The sequence below is a fragment of the Carassius auratus genome, chromosome 18 (assembly GCF_003368295.1).
Source record: "Carassius auratus strain Wakin chromosome 18, ASM336829v1, whole genome shotgun sequence".
Classification (NCBI taxonomy): Eukaryota; Metazoa; Chordata; class Actinopteri; order Cypriniformes; family Cyprinidae; genus Carassius; species Carassius auratus.
The window spans coordinates 11,515,352-11,542,628 of record NC_039260.1 but is presented as its reverse complement, the minus strand read 5'-3'; the positions used below and the strand labels follow the sequence as shown (position 1 = coordinate 11,542,628).

At 37.3% G+C, this 27,277-nt stretch overlaps 1 protein-coding gene across 1 annotated transcript; it reads right to left on the bottom strand.

Moving 5' to 3' along the window:
* Positions 1 to 948: 948 nt before the first annotated feature.
* LOC113118454 (synapse differentiation-inducing gene protein 1-like) lies at positions 949 to 27,145 on the bottom strand. The gene is made up of 4 exons (XM_026287645.1): positions 26,595 to 27,145; positions 10,077 to 11,499; positions 6,288 to 6,434; positions 949 to 4,046 (listed from the first exon to the last, which is right to left on the bottom strand). The coding sequence occupies exons 2-4, from the start codon at positions 10,491 to 10,493 to the stop codon at positions 3,891 to 3,893; spliced, it is 720 nt and encodes a 239-aa protein (XP_026143430.1). The 5' UTR covers positions 10,494 to 11,499; positions 26,595 to 27,145; the 3' UTR covers positions 949 to 3,890.
* Between the last annotated feature and the right edge of the window lie 132 nt (positions 27,146 to 27,277).

Sequence of the window (27,277 nt, the reverse complement as noted above, 5' to 3'; positions counted from 1 at the left end):
TTAAGGTGTACATGTGGAAAGTGCAGTTTGATGCCAACATCGCATGTTGTTTACTTGATGTGCTTACACGCCGATAGCTAAGTTAACAACACAGAGATATTTGAAGCAGTTTTACTCACTGCATGCGGTTCCAACACACGATCGTGACCCTTTTTCGTTGGGACTGCATTATCCTTAAGAAATAAACGATGTGCAAATTCGAGTCTTGGGCCGGCAATACCCCGACTGAGGTGCCCTTAAACTAGTCACTGAACCCCCAACTGTTCCCCGGGAGCCGCAGCATAAATGGCTTCCCTCTGCTGCGGGTGTGTGTTCATGGTGTGTGTGTGTGTTCACTGCTCTGTGTGTGTGCACTTTGGATGGGTTAAATTCAGAGCACGAATTCTGAGTATGGGTCACCATACTTGGCTGTATATCATGTCACTTTCTTTGAGCGCCCTGCATGCCCACTGCTACTTAGCCACGATAAGAAGAAATCGGATTGGATCGGCATTGGCAGATACTCAAGAATTTTCTGGAAAAAATGTTATCGTCGCATCCCTAGTCTTCAGACATGATGGGCTCCCAAGACTTCACTTCAACAACTACTGAACTTCCAGGCAATCAGCATCCTCGGGGAAACCCCTTTTTCAAGACAACAAAGGGAACACCTTAACACATGCAATGCAAGTACCTTACCTCCAGACTCCAGAGGAACTCAGTGTAAGGGTTAATTAAGTGCTTGATAGTTGTTCATGTCTATCCCGTAAAAGTGATTGAGATTCCATTAGACTGTGTGAGCTGGGTCAGTGAGGAAATTCCATAGTATATATCCATTATAATTAATAGCTGTTCACCGCAGTTGTGCTTGATCTTCCATTTAGATCCTCTGAGTTTCATTAAAACACAGGCTTTTTCCACAACATCAATGCAAGTGCAAGTATTATAAAGGCAAAACCAAATTAAATGTTCAGTCAAGTGCATTTATTTGTTCATAACAGTTACCTGCGAAATGTACACATTTGCACAAGATTAATGTAGAGGAGGAATAAAATAATGACAGGCGAGGATTTCTCTGGTCTGTTTTCCTGTGTTGAGACGCGACCGCATCACTATAACCTGTGCACTGGAGGACTGTTTGTGGTGCTCTTCTGTGATCCCACACAGGCAATGATAGCTCACTGGAGGGGGCTGTGCTATCACTCCTCTCTCTGCTCTATGGGGCAGCTTGCTGCAGAAGTAATACATCATTTCCTACCATGATGTGACCCAATTTCTAACTGCGGGGAGCGCGAAGGGCACCTGCCAAGGCAGTTTATGCTGACCGCTGTTTTGTGGTTTAATCTTTTGGAACAGGGCACATTTCAACCTTTAAATCACACCTGGTTTTCTGATTGAAGTATTGTGCACTTGACTTATCTGAATATAGACTTTATCTGTAATGGGACAGTGTAGCATTCAAATGTTTGGGGTCGGTAAGATGTTTTAATATTGTGAAATATTATCACAGTTAAAAATAAATGTTATCTTTTTGGATATATTAAAATATCATTTATTTAGGCCTTAATGGTCTTTAATCCAGTCTTCAGTGTTAGGCGATGATAACATATTAGAGATATTACTAATTACATTTTAAAATGTTACAAATAGTTTTGTGAAAACAACTACATTTTCTATGAATAGAAAGAACAACATTTACTTGAAATGTCTTTACTGTCACTTTTGATCAATTTAACATCTCTTTGTTGAAGAAAAAAAATATGAATTTCTTTAAAAAAAACTGACCACAAACATTTGAATGATTCCAGATATATATGTTGTATGGACTTTTAACAGTTCACCAGTCAAATTAATGAACAGAACATTTGCAAAGTTTGTGAACAAATATACTGCTAAAAAAAAAGGAAGCGCCGATAATTGTACATAAATGCAGATGGATTTGAAGACAAGATTATGCAATGTATTGTGTTTCATATCCGAGACACTTCCAACTAAAGCACTTCAGTAAAAGCTTTTTTTTTTTGCAACTAGTTTCACTCGCCTCTGAGGTTATCAAGGTGAAGAGTAGGCCTACAAAAGGGATTTAAGTATAGAGTGCTACAACAAAATAGAGTTCCCAGTGGTAGAAATGTCACTTGACTACAGTTTTAGCTTTTATCCTGGTGGATTCTGTAAGTTAATAACTGCCCAGGCAGGCAAATACCCTTTATTTCACATTTACAAATCGTTCATACTATATGTTCAGTACTTCAGAATGAATATAAATTACAGTCTTGTCATTTAAAGATGTTTACATACCTTCAAACGCAATGCTTCTGGGCAAAACTGAATGTACATTTAAAGAGAACTGAATGTTTTCGGAGGTTTAATACCATTTTCTTTTCGTCCTATGTATAATGTTAATACAATGGTGTTTAAAATCTGCATTGAATACAGGGGCAACCTCTGAATTTCTGCTTTCCATAAGCGTCACCTATACTTTCAGAGAGTTGAATTAGAAATTGACTTCAGCCTGTTGGTTGTTTTTATTGTGAACAGTTATAGTTAAAGGTGCTGTATGTAGGATTGACACCGAGTGGTTGAACTATTGCAGTCCAAATGCTAAATATTGGAGGTTTTTTTTTTTTCACCTTGCCCCTACCCCTCAGACTTGACTTGCACACAGGTTGCCAGATTGAAGGCACAAACATGAATGAGCACACTTGACAATTAATTCAATAAAATATGCTGTATTTTCCAATGCCGAAATACAATTGAGTAAAGTGGCGGATTTCACAAACCAAAACAAAGACCAACATTCCTTCCAGGAATGCACATTTTCAAAGGAGAATAATTGACTGTACCATTGTTTTTCAGATAAACATGTATGTTAACTTAGCATGTTTCTTAAATATCTGCAAACATTATGGTATTTTTATGCATTAGTAGAGTCAAAAACTTACATACAGCACCTTTAAATTACACAACTTAATCATTTTGATTAATCCTTTTTCTTAAAAAATGGTTTAAAGGCTAAAATAAGGTTTATAATTTAATATGTATATTTGTGCTGTAAATAACAGAAAATAGTAGTTAAGACAATGTAAAATAAATAAATAATGATGTTTGGTGGTCTGATTCACCACCTTTTCTACCAGTCCAGAGTTTGCAGGCATGATTCAGTTAAATCATATGAAGTGTTTCCCTACAGTAATGTTGGTACAGTAGGTGGAAAATGGAGGGTCTGCATTTATCAAGCTATAAAGGTCCTGCAAGAGAAGCGTCTCATAAAGGCATGACTCAGTGAAAGCTGCTCAGTATATGTGTGTTTCCCTCATCGCATTGAACTTTTGCCTCTGCATACTTATGCATCCTCATATTTGCAGAATCTGCCTGAACTTGTACATGTTTTCTATTTGAAGATTTCCAACTGAGTTCTAAAGTCATTTACTGTGGTGTTTTCAATTTGGAGAGTGAATCAATGACTAGCTTTAGAGCTCAAATAGGAAATGACCCAGTTGGCTTGAGTCATGTGTCTCGGATGGCACGACCTGCTGTTTTACAGCCAACTCCGTTGTGATCTCCTGATCTCGCAGTCTTTGTCTAGTTCCCTTCTAACAAACCCTTGTGCCTCAATCACTCCCTCCCCTGCCAACTTAGATATAAGCGCTAAGACAGAGCACAGGTCTCTCTTTCTGAAGTTGGAGTCATATTTTTTACTTTCCAAATGTAGTGTTTTGCATTTTTTTTATCTAATATGACAGCTGTGAACTTGCCGAAAATGTTACAAAGGTTGCGTCTCTGCCAAATCAATGTACTTTTTACAGGTGTAGATGAATGTGCGTATATGCAAGGAGCAGTGGATTGTGTAATTGGGAACCAGGGAGTTGCATTTCTGGAAGAATTGAGAGAAGATACTGATACAGCAGTCTTTAAGGTGGTTTCCCGGACAGATAGGAGATCAGGGCAGCGATGGCGCAGATGTAAGTGATGACGCCGAACACGATTGAAAGAACAGAGAGCCACAGAGCCTGCCGAGAAGCCGCACTGGCACCCTGGAAATCTCCTTGTGCTGATGCTTTGTTCGTCTGGAGTGGAGAGAAGAGAAGGTAAACAGTTGCATTAATCATAGTGAATGATGTATGTCCATCAGCTCTCTCACGGTTGTTTACTGTATGACTGCAGTGATTAGCTTTCGCGTAGGATAAGTCGAAGGCCTGCGTATTTTCCGTCCTTGTGCTATCTCTTTTATTCGTTTCTCTTCTCCATTCAACTTGGATCCCCTCATTTTAGACAACACCTCGTGCTCTATTGGAAATCAATCACCAGAGGCCTCTCATTATGACACTAATTAAAGTCTGAATGAAATCCATTGATCAGAGTCTTGTCAGCTATGTGGGCTGAACGTCTGCAGTGCCTCCTCCACTAAAAACAGTCTTGAATAGAATATTAAACGTTTCTTTAGGTTGTTAAATAATCCCAGAACACATGAAAAAACACCTTGTGTAAAGGTGGCCAATCAGATTACAGCTTTCCAGATTTTAAAGAAGCTTTTGTTTTGAGTTTTGTATTTGATATACGTCAACAAAGGGTTCATCTGAGGATGAGACAAAGACAAATCTTAATAATACAACAATACAATGCCATGTGAGTGGAAAGTAGTGCATTCCCACATTGAAAAAACCTATATAAACATGTTTCAATATATATATGAACATCAATATATATATATATATATATATATATATATATATATGTGTTCCTGTAGCTCAATTGGTAGAGCACTGCACTATCAAGCGCAAGGTTGGGGGTTTGATTCCCCAGGAACACATGATATGTAAAAATTGATAGCCTGAATGCACTGTAAGTCGCTTTGTAAAAAAGCGTCTGCTAAATGCAGTAATTTAATTTAATTTAATATATTTACACATATATGTACATATATGCACGCATATATTTACACATATATGTACACATATATATGTGCATACATATACTTATGGCGTCTGTACTTCCCAGTCAGAGAGCACCTGTCCATCAAAAGCTCACTATCCAATCAGAGTAAATCACTGTTAAGCCCGCCCCCACGAGAGGTTTGTGTCAAAACACCAAACGAAAAACTGCGAAACGTAAGCGAAATCTGTGGCAATGAATTCAGAATCCACGATTAGCGAAAACAATTCTTTGAAAAACATTAACAAAGAATGAAGTTTATTTGAAGAGCCTGTTAAATTTGTGCGACTGAGTTCATTTTTTTATATCTTGTATGTATAGGGCTTACATGTGGATATGAAGAAGCAATACAGGAGACCTATATTTTTATGCACATATATGCATATTTATATTCACATGTATGCACCTCAATTTTGCCTATATGTGGCATATATATGCAGTATATATATGGAATATATGCAGTATATATACGCATATATGCAGCATATATATTATCATATAAGTGCATATATGCAACATATATGTGCATATACACTGCATATAGGTTTCATATATGCGCGCATATCCTTGTGGGTTATGTTACTTTTTTAATGCTTTACCAACAATCTACATTTGGTTGATATTTTTTGTCAAAATGTATTTAAACAGACTAGATGTGATGTTATAATTGGGCAGTACAGAGCACTGCTACAGTCTTCTATATAATGGACTTCTAAATATATGATTTATGGGTTGAGTCCATTTTCTTGTCTTCTCCATTAGTTGGCACTCCAATCTGCAATGTATTATCTGCCATTTTCATAATATTTCATTGAAGGGCATGAATGACATCAGAATTCTTTATGCTCACAAACGACGCAAGGTTATGAGTAGGATAATGATAATAGCAATAGATAATAGTCAGTCAGATTGGAGGAGTCTATTGAGAGATTAGCATAAGTATTTGAGTTTCGCATATGACTCCTCATGGGAATATAAACATTATTTAAAAAACTAGAATAATATGACTGCGATTGGCAGGGGATCTACAGCTGTACGCACTGTGCATTTTCCATACAAATATTTCAGCTGCCATTATGTATGTGTCCTGTATTTCTGACGAAAGAACGAGCAATGCCAACAATTTGTGAATGAATAATTCTTTTCAGTCAGATTTCTCTTTTCAGTGAATTAGCAGAATGTGTTTGCAAAACATATGAAATACATTCTTTTTATACTGTTAATTTGTTCTGAAAAGTCTCATGGAAGCCTTATGAAAGTGTGTAAGCCGATAGCTACATAAATGCTAGACATACCAGAGATTTGGTAATAAGAAACTTACAAAAAAAAAATATAGAGAGAGCCCAAGAGAATCAAAAATATTTTTTCCCCCTTACCTTTTGGGAAAGATAGAACGCAGCAATACCCAGAGGCCAGAAACAACAGAGCATGGAGAAGAAAGCCAGGCCCAGGTAATCTTGAGGGATCATGATGGGAAAGTTGCTTTCACTGTCTGTATCACTGAAGTCATCACTGGAGGAGTCCTGCAGTACATTTCACAGTCATCAGCACCAGGGAGGATACATAATGTTACATAATGTCAATGGAAATGATTTACTGGTCAGAAATTATGTTTGTTATGGGATACAACCTTTATTAATTTATTATTTATTGCATGTTGTATTCTGTTCCTCACAGGATCATGTGAAAGAGAGTTTCAGAGGTATGACTCATCTAAAATTGTACGTTATATAAATAGCTTTTGTAACATGTGAACTTCAAATGTAGGTTTTATCCAACAAAGGCAATGACTTGCATTTACTTTTGCCGTTCTGTATAAATGTATCTGTTGCAGATTTTTCTGGTTCCTGTAAGATAATGTGACTGAATGAGGTTATGCCAAATGTGCGCTAGTTGTGCTGCCTACAGGCAAATTCTGACTCATGTTTAAAAAAAAAGAGCTGTTTTCAATCTGTCTCTTTCTCTAGGACTGTGTCTGACAACTCTGCTCATTTCTATCTTTCTACAACCATAGTGTTCACATCCTCAAGATGTGTGTCATGTGCTTTGTACTTCATGGACTTCTCTACACAAAAAGGATTCATGGTGTAAGATGCATATGGGAAAGGGAACAGTTAGCCATAGCATTGTTGTTTAGGTCACTGACAGGTGTCTAAGCTTTCCACTACTCTGATTTTTCAGCAGTAAAAAGCAAGAAACAACTACAGTACCTTAACTACGTGCTACTTTTTTCAACACGGAGCAGTGTGGCTTGACAAAATGCTGTATTGCTGTATTTTTCGTCACAATTTATTGCATTGCAGCCATACAGCCGGATATGAGCAGAGGGAATCGTTAAACATGCCCTGGCCTCACTTCCATATGTAGCATTAAGTCTGATGCCTTTCAGTAAATAATCAAATCACTGGTTAAATAAATGATTCACCGATTCATTTTAACCCCAGTTTAAAGGTTTTGTGCCTGAATAGTGAACCCTTAGACTGAATTTTGTTAGCTCTTAGTGACCTGTAGTTAACTTATTTAACAATTAACTAGTAATCATTTTAACTAGATTACTTACAAATTGTAATGGTCATTAATTAAACAACGGAAACAGTAGTCAGTAATTTAATCTATTCTGACTAATAATCTGTCATTTGTATTACATAGATATGAATAGAAAAAATATTGCACTGTTTGGAAAAATACAAAGAGGATAAATTAAACACTGCGTTAAATGAACAAGCATTCATAAACATGAAAACACCAAGAACTAGGTTTGACATTTTGTCAGGTCTTCTAGAATTAATAATTAATGAAGGTCACAGGTGCCTATGTCATACACAAATTTCTGATTTGTTTATAACAACATTTTAAATATAGAAAAATAGTTTATGGCGAATCAATCAATTATGACCAATTTACCACCATTTTCAATTGTTAAAAAGAAACCAATCTGATTATGAGTATTTTAAAATAGAATGTAATTACAAGTACTTAATTTCTAGAATCCGATTATGTAATCAGTGCTACCCAGCACTTTTTGGAACCTGACAAGCCACAGAAGCTGTCTTTACCGGTGCTTAGGCTCCTGTCAAATCGACTTTATGGTCACAAATGAATGTCTGAGATCTCACGGGGGGATTTTAAATTATCCGTAAACCTCACAGCCATCTGAAAATGATATAAAGGCCATAAATATTTAAAAGAGTAGCCTTGCAATCGTGTTACCATGTCCCACATCACTTTTAAGCGCGTTCTGGTATTTAAATAGAATAATATTTTATTAATGCTGTGTCATAGTAGAGCAGGTCCTCATAAAACACTGCAGTCGCTCGCTCCGGTCTCGCCGACCTCACAGTCGTCTCTCCTCTTTGTTAGCACTGCCTCTGCTCAGAACAGGTTTTTAAATATTTCAATGGCAGCAGTTTTACACTTGACCTCCTGATGAAAAGCGCTGATGGCATGACAGCATGTGTAATCAGTGCTGACAGAGAGAACCTCAAGTGCTCTTTTAAAGGGACTGAGTGTTTGTGCTATGTGACATGCTGCTTTTCAGAGGAATGCTTTTGTGCTCTGACGCAGAATGCTAAGTGTTGGAGTAGGCTATGTTTCGTTTGAGCTGCATGTGGTGGCGCAAAGTAAATCGTGTCCGATTTTTTGATGGACATAAATGGTCAGATACTTTGATGTGTAAAGAAATTGCTTTTTTAAGCCATCACTCAAAATTATTAGAGGGTAAGTCGAATCTGTTGTCTGAATCTTTGCTTTTTTTGGTCTAGATCTTGTTTGCTGGTGTATGAAATAGAAGTTGGCATGGAGCTCATCAGCATCGTGGCATTATTATTCACACGCCAGTGGACACAGAGCTTTCAATAATCATGCTGGGTTTGAAGGCCAGTGTCTGCGCTCAACATCCCCCCTGCTATTCATGCCTTTTGATTTTTCAATTTAAAAGCTCATTCACCTTTCACTGACTGTACTGCATTTGAATTTGTGCTGCAGTATCCAGAGCATTAGAGGAGATGCAGGGCTTAACAGCTAGGTGAGTTTCTATTTTTCCAATGCAGGAAGCTATGAGGATTTGGACTGTGAATGAACAACTGCGATGCCAGTAAACAGAGAGTGACTTGGCACAAACTCGGTTCCCTCTTTCTTTACAGAGTTCAAATGCAACGACAAAGGAATGAAGGGAAACAAGACGATCAATCAAGCAGCCATTGCCACCACTGCTGGAATTTTGGCAAGGCCAAATCAAGATAAAAACAACAGGCTGAAAGTGTATTTGTACTGTAGATACACTAGTGTGGGGGTTTTCAAAGTCTCATGTACACTAATGCAGCATTTATTTCATTACAATAGAGTAAAAACAGTACTACTGTGAAATATTAGAATTTAAATATGAATAATTTAATATTTATAAGTCATTTATTTATCTAAAGTTAAAGCTGAATTTTCAACAGCCATTACTCCACTCTTCATTGACACGTGATCCTTCAGGACTATTAATAATGTTAATAATGTAATATTAATTGAACACATTATTTTTATTTATATGTTATACTTGTATATCTTGTGTGGAAACATCATTATTTGATAAATGAAAAGTGAAAAAAAAAAAATAATTTGAAATAGAAAATATTTTTGTATCAATATAAGTCTTTCATTTAATTGTTGATGAATTGAATGTGTCCTTGCTAAAATCAAGCTTTTAAATATAGTGTGTGTGTGTTTGTTTGTGTGTGTGTATCTATCTAGATATATAGATTTTATTTTATTTTTATTTTTTAAGCCATGGTATTTCCTTATATGTAATCAACTTTTTCTATGGGTCTGGCTTCCGGTCTCATCTGTGTCCACTCCATCCAGCTTTTTTTAGCTGAACAAAACAGTTAGCATTGCTGCTTGATATTTGAACTTGGTGTGTCTTATCATATTATTTTAATGTATTATCTTAATTATGAACACATTGGTTTGTAGTGCAAACAGTTTACCATTTACTGCACGTTGTTATTCTCCTCATTATTTACCAATAGTGGCTAATGGACCAGAAGTCTCACCCATAGGCTTTCTTCCTTACTTTACTTAAGGTGGATACATTTATTTTTGTATGTGTTAAACACAGAGTCAAAATTGTCTGTACTTGAAGAAACACTGTGTATTGAATTCTGGAGGAAAAATCTTACCTCAAAGTCTGGCAAAAGGTCATCCCTATCTTCTATGCTGTAGGATACACTATGGACATCTCTTGTCTCTGCCAGTAACTTCCTTTCCAATGGTGAACCAGGGCCGATGTCCACAAAAGTGGTTTCCAGATACTCCTTACTGTGGATGCCCAGGCTGTCAGCAGCAGCCCAAATGGTAGTGGGGGGATAAAGAGTCTCTAGAGTGCTAGACAATGAACATGGATCCAGGAGCTGCTGCTGCTGAATGTCTGTAGACCTGCAATAATTCCTCCAGTCCAGAGGGGGCAGTCTTTTGTCCTCCTCATTTCTCATCAACATGCTTTTGAACAGTCCACTGCCACTGGTGCCAGTTCCACTTGAGTTTTTGGGGCTGCTGTCACCCAGCAATGGATGTTCTAGCTCATCCAGATTCTCCATTTTCCGAGATCTGGATCTGACATCAACTAATGCTTTGCGGTTAATATGGCCAACAATTTTACTTTTATGAATATCTCATTTATAGGATTGCAGTAACAACAATTGAAAGCAATTTTTGGTTGATTTCACACAGATACAAGCATTAACCTTAACAAGGAAACTAACTCGTGTGTTACTCCATCTCCTCCCAAGCTGACACCGTGATTTTAGTCCATGTGTTTAAATGCACAGAATTCTCGAATGTTCAATTTTCTTCACATGTCAGAAGCTATTCGTTCCTTTGCTTGATGACTGAATGCAAGATCCATGTAGCACGTTGTCCACATTTGGATATATCTCAGCCCATAAATATGCTAATGTGCTTCATTTTGCACCAAAAAAGATGGAAGAAGTCACTTCTGATGATGGAAAACCATGATTAGCAACAGAATGTAGACAGGTTGTGATAAAATAGTGAAGATGTTAAGCGTGCACCTCCCTTCTGCTCTCACTCATTCAGACGAAATGTTTTGAACAGAATTCTGTAGTGGGAGACTTTTATCTAAATATGTAGTGGGATAAAAATAGCTGCGATTTAGACAGTCCAAAGCTGATAGGAATATTCTCTGAAGTGACAAAAGCTTTGAAGGAAGTGTCAGCGTAAGCGCAAAAAAAGAACATTGACAGGTGGTTTAAGGACTTATCAGCTTTATCAGCTATGCATATGTATATATAAATATATCGTTTTAGTCATCCAGTCATTTTTCAGGGAAATAGACTTCAGACGTCCATAAAAATAGTATCCTCTGAAGTGGGGCTTCCGGTCAGCAAGTGCTCAAGAAAGCCATTCCGTTGCCAAGGAGAAATGTCTATTTTCTATAACAGCTATTGATTTATAGCACTAGCTGAGATCAGAAAGCTCTAGTGGGGACCTGTATTTTTAATGCCCCACACTCTCCCAGCCTTATGAAGTCTCTCAGAGTCGTCTCCGGCACCTCTCACCTCTCTTGGTGGTACTTGGACAGTGCTGCCAAAAGAAGAGAACAAAGTCAGAAAGAGCGTTTAGCTTCAGTGAACACAAGAGCGGCTCTTGGTAAGTGATCCCCAAGTGTCTCTATTTTATAAGGCCGGTCTGCTATAATGCTTGAGTGGAAGGATGGTATGTGCCAAGGAACGGACACTAGTGAACTCAAAATCTGCCTCTGAACACTTCTAAGCGGTCTATTCTAGGAGCATGTCTGTCTCAAAGGCAAAGAGCATCAGTGAGAGGGCAGAAGGCTCATTGGTTTGGAAATATGGTCAAGCGGCCCAAGTTCTTTAAAAATGGTTCAAGAGCACACCCTCTAGATGTATTTCACATCAACTAGTCCACTTACTGGCTCTGCATTCAAATCCCTGTGGCCCTCACCTAAAAACACCCAAACAGCCTTGGTAGCAGCGCTTGAATCTATCGCCGGAGAGAAATTGAGGTCCAGCAGAGGTCTGCAGCTCTAGGCGGTGTATTCATAAAATATTTCCAATGTAAACACCTGGACGAATGCCTAGTTATATAAGTTAGTCAGTGTGAAATGGAGCTTATGATGTGGTGACGTCCTCCCTCTGTGATATGCCCTTCAGCTTGTTTATTCTGTCAGTCAGAGTCATTTGTCATCAGGATGTGAACCATCTTGATTATTCATTAACTGGTGACCGCTTTTCTTCTCCACAATAGCCTCTGGTATAATAAACCAGTTACTCTCTAATGCACTGTATATTGTAATGTGTATCTTGTCATACATCTGGGATTTATTGTAACTATTGCAGCATGCCGAACAGATTTACAGTGTGACAATTCTGGGCTTTTTGTGAGGCATTTTTAAAGGAACAGAATGGTGAAGGAAATGTTAGGTCTAATTCAAATAGGTAAGTAATCATTCTAAACTATTTGTATGCATACATTTACACTTATTTGTATGCCTTAAATGTTGAAAGCACAAAATGTTTCTGGTCTTGTCATATTCAGTTAGGAATTGCACGAATCAAGAAAATGATGGCATGTTTTCAACTCAAAAGGTAAAAAAAAAGAGGTCATAAAATACTACATTTAATTTCCATCTTTCAGATTCTCAGCATTAAAACTGAAGCTTCGGAACGGATTTCACCCTGTTGAAAAAAACAGCATATGCTGGTAAGGTATGTTTTGAAGCATTGCAGCTGGTTTGAGCTGGTTTAAGCTTATCATGTGCTGGTCCTAAGCAACAAGCTCCTGCTCAGGCACAGCTCAAACCAGCTTAAACCAGCTCATGGCCAACTAAGGACCAGCTGCTAAATGTAAATGTAAGTACCAGCTCAAACCAGCTGCCATGCTTCAAAACATACCTAACCAGCATAGGCAGTTTTTTTCAACAGGTTATGCCCAACAGTAAACCCTGCTTACTTTGATTTGATTGGCCATCTCAGTCATTTTGACATTAACAAGCGCTGTTAGAGTGCTGAGGCAGATAACAACAAACAGACCATTGTATAATGAAGCAGCAAAGCAGAGGGAGAAATTCTAATATTTTTTGGGGGGGTGGGGGGTGGGGGAAGGGGCAGTTTGGCCACTTCTAATTATTGTGGTGGGAGGGGGGCGGCTGCCGGCTGCCATGCCTGCCACATATTAGCACCTTTTTTTCCTTTCAGAATGTTAACTTAACACTGAAACAGTGTAATTAAATTTTATAGCTGTAAAAATCACTTGACATCTCCTATATTATGACATACGAAAATATGGAGCTTATGAAGCAAAAAACCTATAATATATATATATATATATACACACTCACCCAAAGGATTATTAGGAACACCATACTAATACTGTGTTTGACCCCCTTTTGCCTTCAGAACTGCTTTAATTCTATGTGGCATTGATTCAACAAGGTGCTGAAAGCATTCTTTAGAAATGTTGGCCCATATTGACAGGATAGCATCTCGCAGTTGATGGAGTTTTTGGGATGCACATCCAGGGCACGAAGCACTCGTTCCACCACATCCCAAAGATGCTCTATTGGGTTGAGATCTGGTGACTGTGTGGGCCATTTTAGTACAGTGAACTCAGTGTCATGTTCAAGAAACCAGTTTGAAATGATTCGAGCTTTGTGACATGGTGCATTATCCTGCTGGAAGTAGCCATCAGAGGATGGGTACATGGTGGTCATAAAGGGATGGACATGGTCAGAAACAATGCTCAGGTGGGCCGTGGCATTTAAACGATGACCAATTGGCACTAAGGGGCCTCAAGTGTGCCAAGAAAACATCCCCCACACCATTACACGACCAGCCTGCACAGTGGTAACAAGGCATGGTGGATCCATGTTCTCATTCTGTTTACGCCAAATTCTGACTCTACCATCTTAATGTCTCAACAAAAATTGAGACTCATCAGACCAGGCAACATTTTTCCAGTCTTCAACTGTCCAATTTTGGTGAGCTCATGCAAAATGTAGCCTCTTTGTCCAATTTGTAGTGGAGATGAGTGGTACCTGGTGGGGTCTTCTGCAGTGGTAGCCCCATGCGCCTCAAGGTTGTGTGTGTTGTGGCTTCACAAATGCTTTGCTGCATACCTCGGTTGTAACGAGTGGTTTTTCAGTCAAAGTTGCTCTTCTAAAAGTAGGCCCATTCTCCTCTGACCTCTAGCATCAACAAGGCATTTTCGCCCACAGGACTGCCGCAAACCGGATGTTTTTCCCTTTTCACACCATTCTTTGTAAACCCTAGAAATGGTTGTGTGTGTAAATCCCAGTAACTGAGCAGATTGTGAAATACTCAGACCGGCCCGTGTGGCACCAACAACCATGCCACCCTCAAAATTGCTTAAATCACCTTTCTTTCCCATTCTGACATTCAGTTTGGAGTTCAGGAGATTGTCTTGACCAGGACCATACCCCTAAATGCATTGAAGCAACTGCCATGTGATTGCTTGATTAGATAATTGCATTAATGAGAAATTGATGTTCCTAATAATCCTTTAGGTGAACGTGTATATATATATATATATATATATATATATATATATATATATATATATATATATATATATATATAAAGGTTTTAATACTTTGCCTGCGCCGTCGCTTTTCAGAGCGCCCTTCACAATGCACGTCCCACCGAGAGCAGAGACTACAATACCCATACACCCTTGAGTTTTACAAGTGAAAAACGCATGCTTCGCTTTTGCCGTTGTCAGTGTCAGCCACTCAACGTGGTCGGAGAGGGTGTGTAAAACGTGCACACTCATCTCGGTAAAAATACAAATACAGTGAACAACACTTAATATGCTCTCCTGGCTTCAGACTCTTGAGTACTAAAAGAACATGGTCAGAATCAGATGACTCGCTGGCTGACACCCCACCAAATCTGAATGATATCTCTGCAGGTCAGACGAAAAGCTAATGAAGTAATGCAGTAGCTCTAAGGGTATTTTTTCAAAATCCTTTTGCACATTTTATTTATGTTCAGTGGGCTTTTATAGGGTCAAGATTGTAAATATGTAAGAAGGATTTTTAATAATCATTTGGTGTATGGAAAAAAAAATGGGTTAAGAAAAGCCAAATAAATTAGTTAAAGGTTCAAAATGAATCAGATGATCATAAAAGGAACAATTACTTCCTTAAAATCACCTTTACATGTCCTGTGGGAAGGGGCCTTTTTGAAGAACTTTAGTTATTCACTTGAGCTTAGAATGACCTTATGAGTAGAATCCCCTTACTGCAGTTACCTTAAAGGGTGGAAAAAATTGCAGTTTAACAGTCTAGAGTTTCCAATTCTATGACATTAAACTTGATGTATGCCTTTATTTGATCAGTCATTATTGGCTGAAGAGTTTCAGTCAGTGGGTGCTAAAGAGAACAACTTGGTCTGTCACATTTCCCAGGGTCCCCTCTGTCAGTCAGTCAGCCCCTGAAAAACCAGGATGACAGTCTCAGAACGACAGGCATCTGGTGCAGGTGAGCGTCTGTCTCTCATTGCTAACCTTGTGCTGTTTTCGATCAGTCCTCTACATGCCTGTCCGCACCAGTCTAGCACTCCTGAAATCATCTCTGTCAATCGCATTATGTAGCTGCTAGAGATTACCCGAGGCACAGCTGATTATTTTCTAATTTATTATGTAAATGGATTTGGTTTAGGATGCACGCAGCATCCTTTAAACTGATTCTACTAAGTGTTAATGAAAACTTTGAAAAAAGGATTCAGCATACTTAATATTAATAATATGCAAGAATACTACATTAGAAAAAAAAACGTTTTAATATAAATTTAGATTTTAACGATTTCCTCAAGGCAATCATTTGCCCTCTGCAGAGTGTGCGAGTGAGTATAATATAAATATGCAGTAAAGTGATAGTTCACCCTAAACATGTGAACATTTAGCAGAGTTTAGCAGAATGCTTGAGTCCTTTGCCATATAATGAAAGTGAATTGTTGCTATATCTATAAAGCAAGATTTTTAGTCAGGGCCAACCCTGGCCAATTTCCTGCCCAATGCAAGATTTTGCCTGGTGCCCCTTGCCTCACATTAACATTAGTGAATGTATTACTAACTTGAACTAACAATGAACTAGGGATGCACGATAATATCGGCACAACATCGGTATCGGCCGATAAAAGCTTAAAATGACCATTATCGGTATCGGCCGATATGAATATTTCTGCCGATGAGCCAAACCGATATTCTCCAAGTGAAATAATTGACCTGTTTTTCAGATGTGAATGTCTGTCTACATTTGTAAAATAATAAATTTATGGTAGAATCAGTACAGAAGACATACATGGATTTCTCTTCAGTAAAATTAAAGTTTAAATATATCAGTATATATTTGTATATATATCGATATCGGTATCGGCATCGGCCAAAATTATTTAGAAAATATCGGCATATCGATATCGGCCAAAATCCAATATCGTGCATCCCTACAATGAACGATACATTTGTAACAGTATTTATTTTAAATTGTTTTCAGTGAAAATTTAAAAATATATGTGCTGCCTAAGTCACATTATAAATGTAACACAAACAGCAAGAAGAATTGCATCTGGTATTCCTACACAAAACTGTATTCATTTGAACACTTCTCTATAGCATACAGTACGCTTTTATTGTAATATTATAAAATCATATTACTGAAGTAGTATTGGTAATAAAAAAAAAAAAAAAAGAAAAACTAAAAAAAACATTTGCTCATTTTGGTGTCCTTAGGTCTCGTAGATCCATTTTAGCAATTTAGTATTTTTTTTTTTTTAAACCAAAAACAAGTTAATGACTGCAGCTTTAAGTATACCAGATTTAGCATACCAAAAGTACAATTGCAGTGTATTTTTATTCAGTACATAAATATGTAAATGTATTTGTAGTATACTGTACTTAGCATGAAATAAATGTATTTCAAATAAGTTTTTTTTTTTCACTAGGGTAAACATTTGACATATATTCCTTCATAATGTAATGAATGGCAGACTTTGTTAGTGCTTTTGTCAGTTGTTTGACAGATCTTATGCTTAAAGCATGAATGCAGTTTTGAAAATAAAGCTGACACAAAGAGATGATGAAGTGTTTCTTACAGTTGCCCATTCATTAGGTCATTATGAGTTTATGTGGAAGGCAAAACAGATCAGTTCAGGTTAAAGGTTTTGACACTGTTTTCTGTTTTGTATTTGTATTTGAACTGGCAAAGGAATATTTCAAACTATTTTCAATCAAAAATAGTCTATGCCTACTGTTTTATAGTCATACCCAGCTGCTTTACCTCAAATATAAAAGTATAAAAGGAAATCTGATTTCAGCAGCACATAGAGTGGCATGATAAAGAAAGAAATTGACACTATAGTGGTGCACTTAGATCAATAAAGTAGAAGCAAAATCGAATTGCATCTGATTTTATACACTATCCATTACCGCACAGAGCATCATGAAGATATATGGAGCACAGTATGGGACTGTTCCAGTCGAGTGCAGCTCTGGATAGCAGTGAGTGCTGAAGCCTGCATTACTCTGCTTCATATTGCTTTGCTGTGCTCTCCTGTCTTTCTCCTCCTATACTCTGGTCGTGCAGACAGAATGCCAGGGTGATAATTCAGGAGCAGATCCCTGCTCTCTCTGACATCAACATTACAGCAGTGTACCTCTAAACACATTGGACCACCAGGAGAACAGGCAGCATGGAGAGGGCCACAAATATCAGGAAATAAAAGATGGACAGACCTACACCCACACACATTCACATTGTTTATAGTTCTTAAAGGGACAGTTCACAAAAAAAAATAGCATTGGGTCTTTTGTTTGTTTTCTTCTAATGTGACGTGCATCTGAATGTAACCGATTATTCTAAAGAAAAAAAAAATACAGTGAAAAACAGTAATATTGTGACAATACAGCAACGTTCTATTTGAATATATTTAAAATTTAATGTGTTACCGTTTATATTGTGTGTTTTGTCAAATGCAGCCCTGTTTAACATTAACTAACTTCTTTCAAAAAACATAAATGGAATGCAAAATTATTTCTGTTGAATTTCAGAATTATTTAAAATATTGGTCTGGTAGTTTACATGGATGTCCAATTTATTATCAAATCCTTCTTTTAAATCAGATCTGCTCGGTGAATCAGTTCACAATGCGAATAATGTGAAAGTGTATATTTCATATATAGCACAATAGTCAAATGGACCACTTTTATTAAGCATTTATGGTACTTTTGTAAGCTTGAAAGTTCCAGTCCCTATTTGTTGTCATTATATGGAAAATAGGAACCAGCACATTATTCAAAATTCAAAATCTCTTTTTGTGTTCCACAGAAGAAGAAATATTTCAGACGAGGATGACTAAATGATGGCATTATTTAAATTTCAGGGTGAACTTTCCCTTTAAGCCACAATGGCTTGCTTCCAGAGGAGATGCACTCAGCTTTATTGCTAACCCCCAACCCCATCCAGTCACCATAAAAGGACTGCTGTCAGCTGCATTATAAGCCTGCCTCCCGTTCTGATTTCTGCCTCACACATAAAACACTCGGAGACTGAGCTCCACAAGGACAACACAGCAAATCAGCACCAGCACTTTTACAGAGAACCCTTCTCTCTTTTTCTGGCTACTTTATCTTGTTTTTGCACTGTTTACTACTGACCTCTGTCCTTTATTTGATTCCTTTAACCTGTTCAGCATTATTTCAGCTTAGACAAACTCAGGGTCCCTTTATAAATGTGCTTTCAAATCCCCCCCCCCCCCCCCCCCCCAAAAAAAAAACCCATCACAGGGAGCATGTAATATAACAATGTGTGTCCACCGTGGATGTACATTTGGTATTATTAACACTGGGTTCTTAAAAGGAAAATAGGTTTCATTGTACCATTTTAAGTAATTTCTTAATTTCTAGCATCACCAATAAATAGCATACAGTAAGTAAACAAACAAATTAGTTAACTAATGAATGAATGTTTCTAGACAAGTTTTTTGAACACGCCCCCAGCTGCCATTGGTCAAAAAAAGTTTTACCCCTAGCTCATTCCATTGGTTGAGCCAATATTGCTGTTTGTAGGCCAAACAAAGCAATGTATAGACAGTGTTTTCATTTTTTTACATGGACAATTAAATGAAGCTTTGTATTTTCATACATTATAAAATGTAATTTATTCCTGTGATGGCAAAGCTACATTTTCATAAGACAAATTACTCCAGTCTTCAGTGTCACAAGGTCATTCAGAAATTATGTTGGAAACAGTTGCGTAATATTTTTTGTAGAAAACGGAATCATTTTTTTTTTCAGGATTTTTTTTATAAATTTAGAACAACAGCATTTATTTGATGTATAAATCTTTGTAATAAATCGTCTGTACATTTAAAAAATCAATACTATAATCTGCCATTATTTGCATTTTCCCAATTAAGTTCAGATAGGAAACTCACTGCTAAGGGGAAAACATATTTGTTAATCTTTTATTGATTTCTGTGTCTTAATCTTTGAGAATGGGAAACAGAAGAGGAAACAGGTCAGACTCAGTAAACGGCAGCAGGAGGAAGCAGCTACTGTAAGTGCCAATGAACAGGCTGATGGACGACAGATATTGCACTGATAGCACAAGAGAGATAGCGTTCTGAGTGGAAAGGCAATATCAAGCACACTCACCCTTCAATATACCAACCATGACTGGAACAAAGCATGATAGAGAACAGCTGCGTTTTGCTAATTAAAGCAAAAATTAACTCTAAGTCTTTAGGATTGCATCTAACAGTCTTTAGGATTGCATCTAACATTTCGGATTGCATCTACGATTCTAACATATTCATGTAGTTCTGAAGATTAATGAGTCTTCATTCGTCATTTCTGTGCTGTACGTCTCTGTTTATATACTGTAAGTGAGCCTTGATAATTCCAGCACAATAATTCCTTGACCCCAACAGTGTCACATTATACTCAGGAAAGAAAGATACATAATTCCTCCCTAAATGACATTATAATGGAAAAAGGAATTCAGCATGGCTGAGGGAGGGGTGCTTTTACATCCCAGCATTCTGTGCGTGTGTTTGGAAATGAGCTCATTTATCAGTCATCTTTCAAGTCTGATTGTTCCTACCTTCTCTCTCTCTCTCTCTCTCAATCTAACTGTTCTCGCTGTAACCAGGGTTACAAAACAGTACTATGTCTCTACCATGGTATATACTGCAGATGTAAGATGCAAGAGGCTGTTAACAGAACGCGTTTTGCATTCCACCTGCTTTTCTATCGTTTTTCTATGTAAACGTGCTGGACAAATGTTGAGGTCAGTTGTGGTCATGCTGTATTTTTCCATTCCAATGTATGTAATAAGTAAATGTAATATTACAAAATGTCAAACCTTTGTTTTGGTCAACAGATATTTTAAATAATGAATTTAAAACATTTAAAAATATGTAACAACTTGCCACTTACAGTAAATATATATATCACAATATGGTACGTATCTCGATAGTGGGTTCACGGTACGATCCATATCATGATATTTTGAATAAAATGTACAAAATTAAGGTAAAATTCAAATAGATTTATTTCGAAAACATAAAAAAAACGTTTTTTTTTTAACTTAAATTTCCTCCAAACAAGATCACATTTCAAGGTTTAATAAAAACCTTCTGTATTCAAATTAACAACTGAATACGTATGTCTGTCACTGATTTTTTTTTATTTTTTATTTAAGATGAACAGAATTAGGAAACATAAGACAGAACTTCTTAAAGCACAAAAAAAGTGTTCTTTTCAAGTACGTTCAACATAAACACTAGGGTTTAAGTTACCAACAGTTTTTCTTTTACAAAAAAAAAACCCCAGCATATCTGCATTTTCTGGCAAAAGCTATGATCTTTGAGCTTTCACAATATCCCCTGCCATAGAAAAAAAACATGTTCACTGGGAACAGAAGTTGCTGGGACTGTTAGGTAAGCCTTGGAACGAGAGGAATAAAGTGGGTACGTTTGAGCGTTTTCTTTCCACCATTTCAGTGGACAGCTAGTGAGGGGAATAGAAGTGTCTTTGTCTTTAACATGAAATGTTTACGTTTTAATGTCCAAAAACCACTGGGTTACCATGGTACCATATCCAAAATCCTGGTAATACCATGGTACTTTTTATCAGTGGCTTTCCTTCCACTCTGCCTCGTCCTCTATTCTTTTCCCTGTCATTTCCTCTTCTCTCCCCCTGACACTCTCTGTCTCTCATTCTCTCCCTTGAGTTGGCGAGAGCAGTCAGTGTTTCAGAGGAGCCATTTGCACATATCTTAGCTGGGTGATTTCTCTCATCCCTCAGGCCCCGCTGTGCCCCACACCAGCTGTGCCTGAGAGAGGGAGACAGACAGTGAGCATACAGACGCTGTAGGGGCATTTCCCTTCCATAGACTGATGTGTGTTTCAGACTTTATATGTTTGTCTATGAGCCATGAACTCTCTGCATCTATGTGTATGACTCTTTCTCATTATCCGTAATCTGTTTATAATGGGACATCTCATTATTCTTGCTGATCCACTTGGGTGCAGAAAAGGGCACCAGGACTTGACAGATCTATACTTGTGACAATAAAGCATGAAAGAAAATCAGAGCCAATTGGATTGAATGTCTTCTGTTTGAGTTGCATTTTTTCCGGTTGCATGTCTGAAATCTTTGCGCACATTGCTCTAGTTTCTGTGGTGTCCAAACGATGAGAAATGCTGCTTTCGCAGGCAGTATCCGGGGGTTGAAAGCATCAAGGCATGTCCGAATGAAATCTTTGCATAACATTCTGTTGACTGATGTCTTCATAAGGTTGGTTGAATGCAACATAGATATCCTTTGCTGCCTATTACATCTCGCAAACCTGGCATGACTGAACAAACATTAATAAAAATGACGTTCGGTGGAGCAGTTGAAAAAATAAGTCTGTCATATATAATGTCTATTTTTATATCTACTTTTCTACTAAAGTCCCGTTCACACCAAGAATGATAACTATAAAATTAACTTTAAAGATAAAGATATTACCATCCATACCAGCAGACGATATCGTCTGTTTATTAAGCGCATGCTCATCCACTGCTTTAAATTCTCAAGCTTGTTATAGCAGGATGGATTCTGATTGAGTGTCGATGTTTTTATCATCCATTAGAGGGAAATAATCATTCTGGAAGTGATTTTAATAATATCGTTTCGCTGTCCCTTTAACGTTATAGTTGTAGCGTGGACTCTGCAACAAGTCAGTCTATTGTTCGTTATCTGGCTCTGTGTTCATCTTCAGTTCTCTCTTCACAGCAGTTCAGTCAGTGTTTTACTGTTTGAGTGCATGCATTACTCCGGGATATTGGTTTGTTTGAACTCAGAGGGAGTGTCAGCCACATTAAAAAAGTTAACAGCTTAAGTCATTTGTGGATTAATGCGCATTGGAGATGCAAACCGTTTAAAAGATTCAGTTTGATTTGGTGAACTGGTTCAAGAAGAACCGGTTACATCGAATGATTCGTTCGCGAACCGGATATCACAAACTGCTTTGTTTTGAACTCTCTCTCAACAGACACAGAAGAGAAGACCATGCTGAACAAAGTCGTAGTTTTTGCTATTTTTGGACCAAAATATATTTTCAATGCTTCAAAAAATTCTAACTGACCCTCTGATGTCACATGGACTACTTTGATGATGTTTTATTACCTTTCTGGACATGGACAGTATACTGTACACACAGCTTCAATGGAGGGACTGAGAGCTCTTAGACTAAATCTAAAATATCCTAAACTGTGTTCCGAAGATAAACTGAGGTCTCACGGGTTTGGAACGACATGAGGGTTATTAATTACATAATTTTGATAATTGGGTGAACTAACCTTTTAAGGCTGCATGATTTGGGGGAAAAAATCAAATTGCAACATTTCTGATAATTAAAGTGCACCCAAAAATTCTGTCATGAATTACTCACCCTTATGCCGTACCAAACCCGTAAGGCCTCCGTTCATCTTCGGAACACAAATTAAGATATTTTTGATGAATTCTGAGAGCTCTCTTACCCACCAATAGACAGCAATGTACTTACCACCATCAAGGTCCAGAAGCGTAGTAAGGACATTGTTAAAAATAATCCATGTGACATCAGTGGTTCAACCGTAAGTTTACAAAGCTACGACATTACTGAATGCAAAGAAAAAAAAAACATCTTTATTCAACAATTCGTCTTTTCCGCATCACCCTTATGCCATTTTGGAGAGTATCACACACGTAAACGACATATGCTGTTCTGTGTCAGCTGTGCCACACGTGTTTCGTTCAGTTCAAAGTGTTAACAATGTAGAAAATGACACAGAACAGCATGTTATTTATGTTCAGTGGATGACACGAAGGAGACGAGTAATTCATGAATTTAAATTTTTGGGTGAACTATCCCATAAAAAAGCTCCACATTTGTTGTGCTTGTTTATAAAACTGCACAATTTGGGGAAAAAAAAAATAAATTACACTAACTAAATTAAAAATACAAAATAATAGCCATATTTCTTATGTTTTTTTTATATTTTTATTTATTATTATTATTATTATTAAATACTAAATTTCTATTTTATAGTGAAATATATACTTTAGTATTATATATAATTAATATAAAATTTTGAATTTCAGAAAAAATATAATGATGAAAATTTAAAAAAACATTTACAATACTAAAATTTAATATAATATAATATAATATAATATAATATAATATAATATAATATAATATAATATATTAACTGAGATGGCTACAAGACAGGAGAGCTATGCATAAGGAGCAAAATCTGATCAATCAGATCTGCTGGTGTATTGTCCTCTTATGACACTTTCAGCTGTATGTGCACGTTGAGTACACAGTGAGGTGTGTGTACTGCACTACACAAGCAGCTTTCTACTGCTAGAGGGCATTTAATAAATTAAAAGGCTTATGATGGCATCAAGGAACCAAACAAGCCTCCAGGATTATTTTGCTGATGCTAGAGTTGGATGTGGTAGGGGAACACATTTCAGAACTAGCTTAGGTTCCCACTGCTCATGTGCACATTTATTTTAGTTAGATATGAACAGGTTACAGCATTCACACTGCCCTCATAACACTGGGAGTAGAAGCATAGCAGTAGATAGAGTTCCATTCTAAGCTTATTTTGTCACATGCAGTACGCTACATAAATATTGTATTTTTGTGTTGAACATGCACCGTAAACTTATCAGTCAACAAAATGTTTTGTGATGTTGGCCTTTAAAAAAAAAATGATAAAAGTAACGTAACTGAATATAGGCCCTATACCATTTTGAGGGATGTAAACAATAACAATCTAACACAACGGTCCTAACCACTGATCTGTATATACGGTATTCTCTATTATACAGTCAAACTAAAAATTAGTCAATTATATCAAAACAAAATTATATCATATATATATATATATATATATATATATTTAAAAAAAAAATTGTAGTGTATGCAGGACGTAGTGTGTTCATTCATGCAAGTGAGGATAGCAAAATTAAACTATGACATACTCAAAAATTCTTCATACAGTGGATTACCATTAAAAAATTTGAGACCAAAATGTATTTACTTTGAGTTCTTGTCACATTATATCACCATTTTCTTAACTATAGCTGGGGGAAAAACAGTGATAATGTGAGAAATGTTGAAGGTGTCTGAACAAATTTTGGTTTGACTGTAGATCAGCGGTCCTAACGCATTTCCAGGTTTACACTTTTACATTCTATAACTTCTGAAAATCCAAAAAGGTTGATGAGGATTGCACACTTGTAATTGTTCCAGCACAATCAAATATACTTCAGTATATCTTTAGTTGGGCTTCAGCACTGCTTCCTCACAATTATGGCGCATTAAGTACAAAATCAGTTGTTCCAATTTTGCAGACTTCGAGTATACTTTTCTAGAATACTAAAAGTGCAATAGCAGTGTGTTTTAATTATGTATGTAAATAAGTAAATCAAGTATCTGTAGTATACTTAATATGAAATAAATGTATTTCAAATACACATTAGTATATTTTTCCACAAAGTTGTAACTTAGAAATCAGACCTAGAGCAAAGAAGGAAAGAGCTCTCAGTGGCCTGACCTCTTACTGGCCTTCTCCCCCATCATCTGAGTCAGAGACCACAACACACACACACACACACACGCGCGCATGAAGAGAGCGCCCATCCCACTGACACCCATTACATGCAATATTTAACACTTCAAATATTCTAAAAACAGCTTCTTTGCACTTCATAATGCCAATACAACAGACACAATAAGGCAGCTTGTCTGGGAGACGTTCTGCGTTGCTGGGAACACATTTAATTGAATGAGAATTCCTCTCACATGTCGCACATAATCACCGGCTAATTGTTTATTACTCAAGTTAAGTAAAAGGTTATCTCACCAGTATGCGGCAGGCAGGGGGATATGGCAGCACACTGCATGTGACAACACAGAGTGCTGATAAACAGCAGGAGCTGTAGTGTGTGTGTGCGTGTGTGTGTGTGTGTATGTGTGTGTGTGCGTGTGTGTGTGCGCACAGGACAGTTCAGATTAGTAGTGAGATTCGTCAATCAGTGGCCATGCACAAAGACGCAAAAGACCGTACGTCATGAAATAATTTCCTTTTTATTGTAATCTGAGAGTATGATTTGTAGACTGAATTCAATAGTTTGTGTTTGGGGTGAGGAGGAAATTGAATAGAGGGTGTCACTTTTTCTTGCTTTTTAATAAAAGTGAAAAACGTTTTGAGTAACTGTCTCAGTGCATTTTAAACATGGGAATTCATTTATTGCTGCAATCTCTTGGGAGCATCTACTACATGAATCACTACAGAGGCAACGGTGGATTGCAGATACAGTGAATAACTATGGAAACGTCTCTCTCTAATTGGAACTGCAGCAGTTCTTCTAAACAATAGCAGAAAGTGTGTCCTTGTCCAAACCAGCCCATTTCCTGCGGAGCCACGACGTCCTCGTGTCAATGAAGTCAGTGACACAATAACAATGAGCAAGGCTTGTGTGTGGTATGATTGCCAGAAATATCATTACATACCATGCAAGAGACACAGAAGATTTTGGCGTCACACTTTGTGATTGAATTTGTTTGACACAAGCACCAGCTGTGTACAGAAATCAAAAGGATTGTTTGAAATCTTGTTGTGCGTTTTAAGCAGCAAGAGAACAGGTCAGAGGTCCGAAAAACAGCACAGCAAAATTGAAAAATGTCCCACACATCTGCTCATCCAGGATGTGACATGAAATATTATACGTCCGAAGAGGAATGCAGATAAAGATAGTATTTACGCCCAGACCACCCATAAAGAAACTGCATGGCATGAATACACTGGACAATACTGGTACAGCAAGTAAATATCTGTGTATGTTCATTTAAAACTGGACATATTTACAAGTTGAAACTATACAATATGTACAATTTTAATATATATATATATATATATATATAGTAATGTTTTAAATATTAGTTATGTAATTCATAATTAATACATATACTACTTATCTAAAAAAAATATGAAAAACATTTATTTTTAAAATATATTATTATATATTATTATTATTTAAAGATGTATGCATTAAAATCCGTTTTTCTCTCAAAAGATAAAAGCAAAACGTACCTCTTCCTTGGATCCTGAGCTCTTGCGATGTTGTCCGTGTGTGGGTGCGTGTCCAGTGGGACTGGAGCAACTGAGTGGACCAAAATAGATGAATCCAGTGGCCCAGTTTGAACTTCAGCAATACTTCAGCACCAAGACATATTCTCCATTTGCGTGTACGAGCATCTCTGACGAGAGATTGAGAAAGAGAGAGAGAGAGAGAGAGAGAGAGAGAGAGAGATGGGATGGTGTTCCAGTAAAAGAGTTCAGAGAAGTGACGCTTCTTCTCTCCCAAGTTGAGTGCTGTTGTAAAGCGAGCGTGTAAAGACCCACTGCAGTTCACAGTGCTCCTGATGCTTACACTTTATTCTCTCTTTCTGCTTGTCTCTCAGTAGTTGCTCTTTTAATCCTGTTTATGCTGGGTATTTATACCACCAATGCTCTTCTAAGTCCCCTTGGTGAGACTTTTTAAACTACAGCAGTGAAGCGGATCCGTGCATCTTCCTCTCCTCTTCTCTCTCCACATCTCTCTTTCCCTCTTCCACTGTCTTTTTGCGCTCCACTCCTACCCCCCACTTTCCCCCCTCGCTTTTCATTAGAGCATCAGTGTACCGCAGGGTCCTAGAGCCTGGTGATGTTTGGTGACGTTTGTATACAGTGTATTTCTGCTAAAGGAAACACATGAGTATGACACAAGTGTCCTC

Excerpts from the sequence above, each read along its gene's own strand:
- LOC113118454 (XM_026287645.1), bottom strand. The coding sequence starts at position 10,493 with ATGGAGAATCTGGATGAGCTAGAACATCCATTGCTGGGTGACAGCAGC. Across the intron at positions 6,435-10,076 it reads ACCTTTTGCCAGACTTTGAG|GACTCCTCCAGTGATGACTT; the intron begins GTAAGATTTTTC and ends AATGTACTGCAG. Across the intron at positions 4,047-6,287 it reads CGTTCTATCTTTCCCAAAAG|ACGAACAAAGCATCAGCACA; the intron begins GTAAGGGGGAAA and ends TCTCCACTCCAG.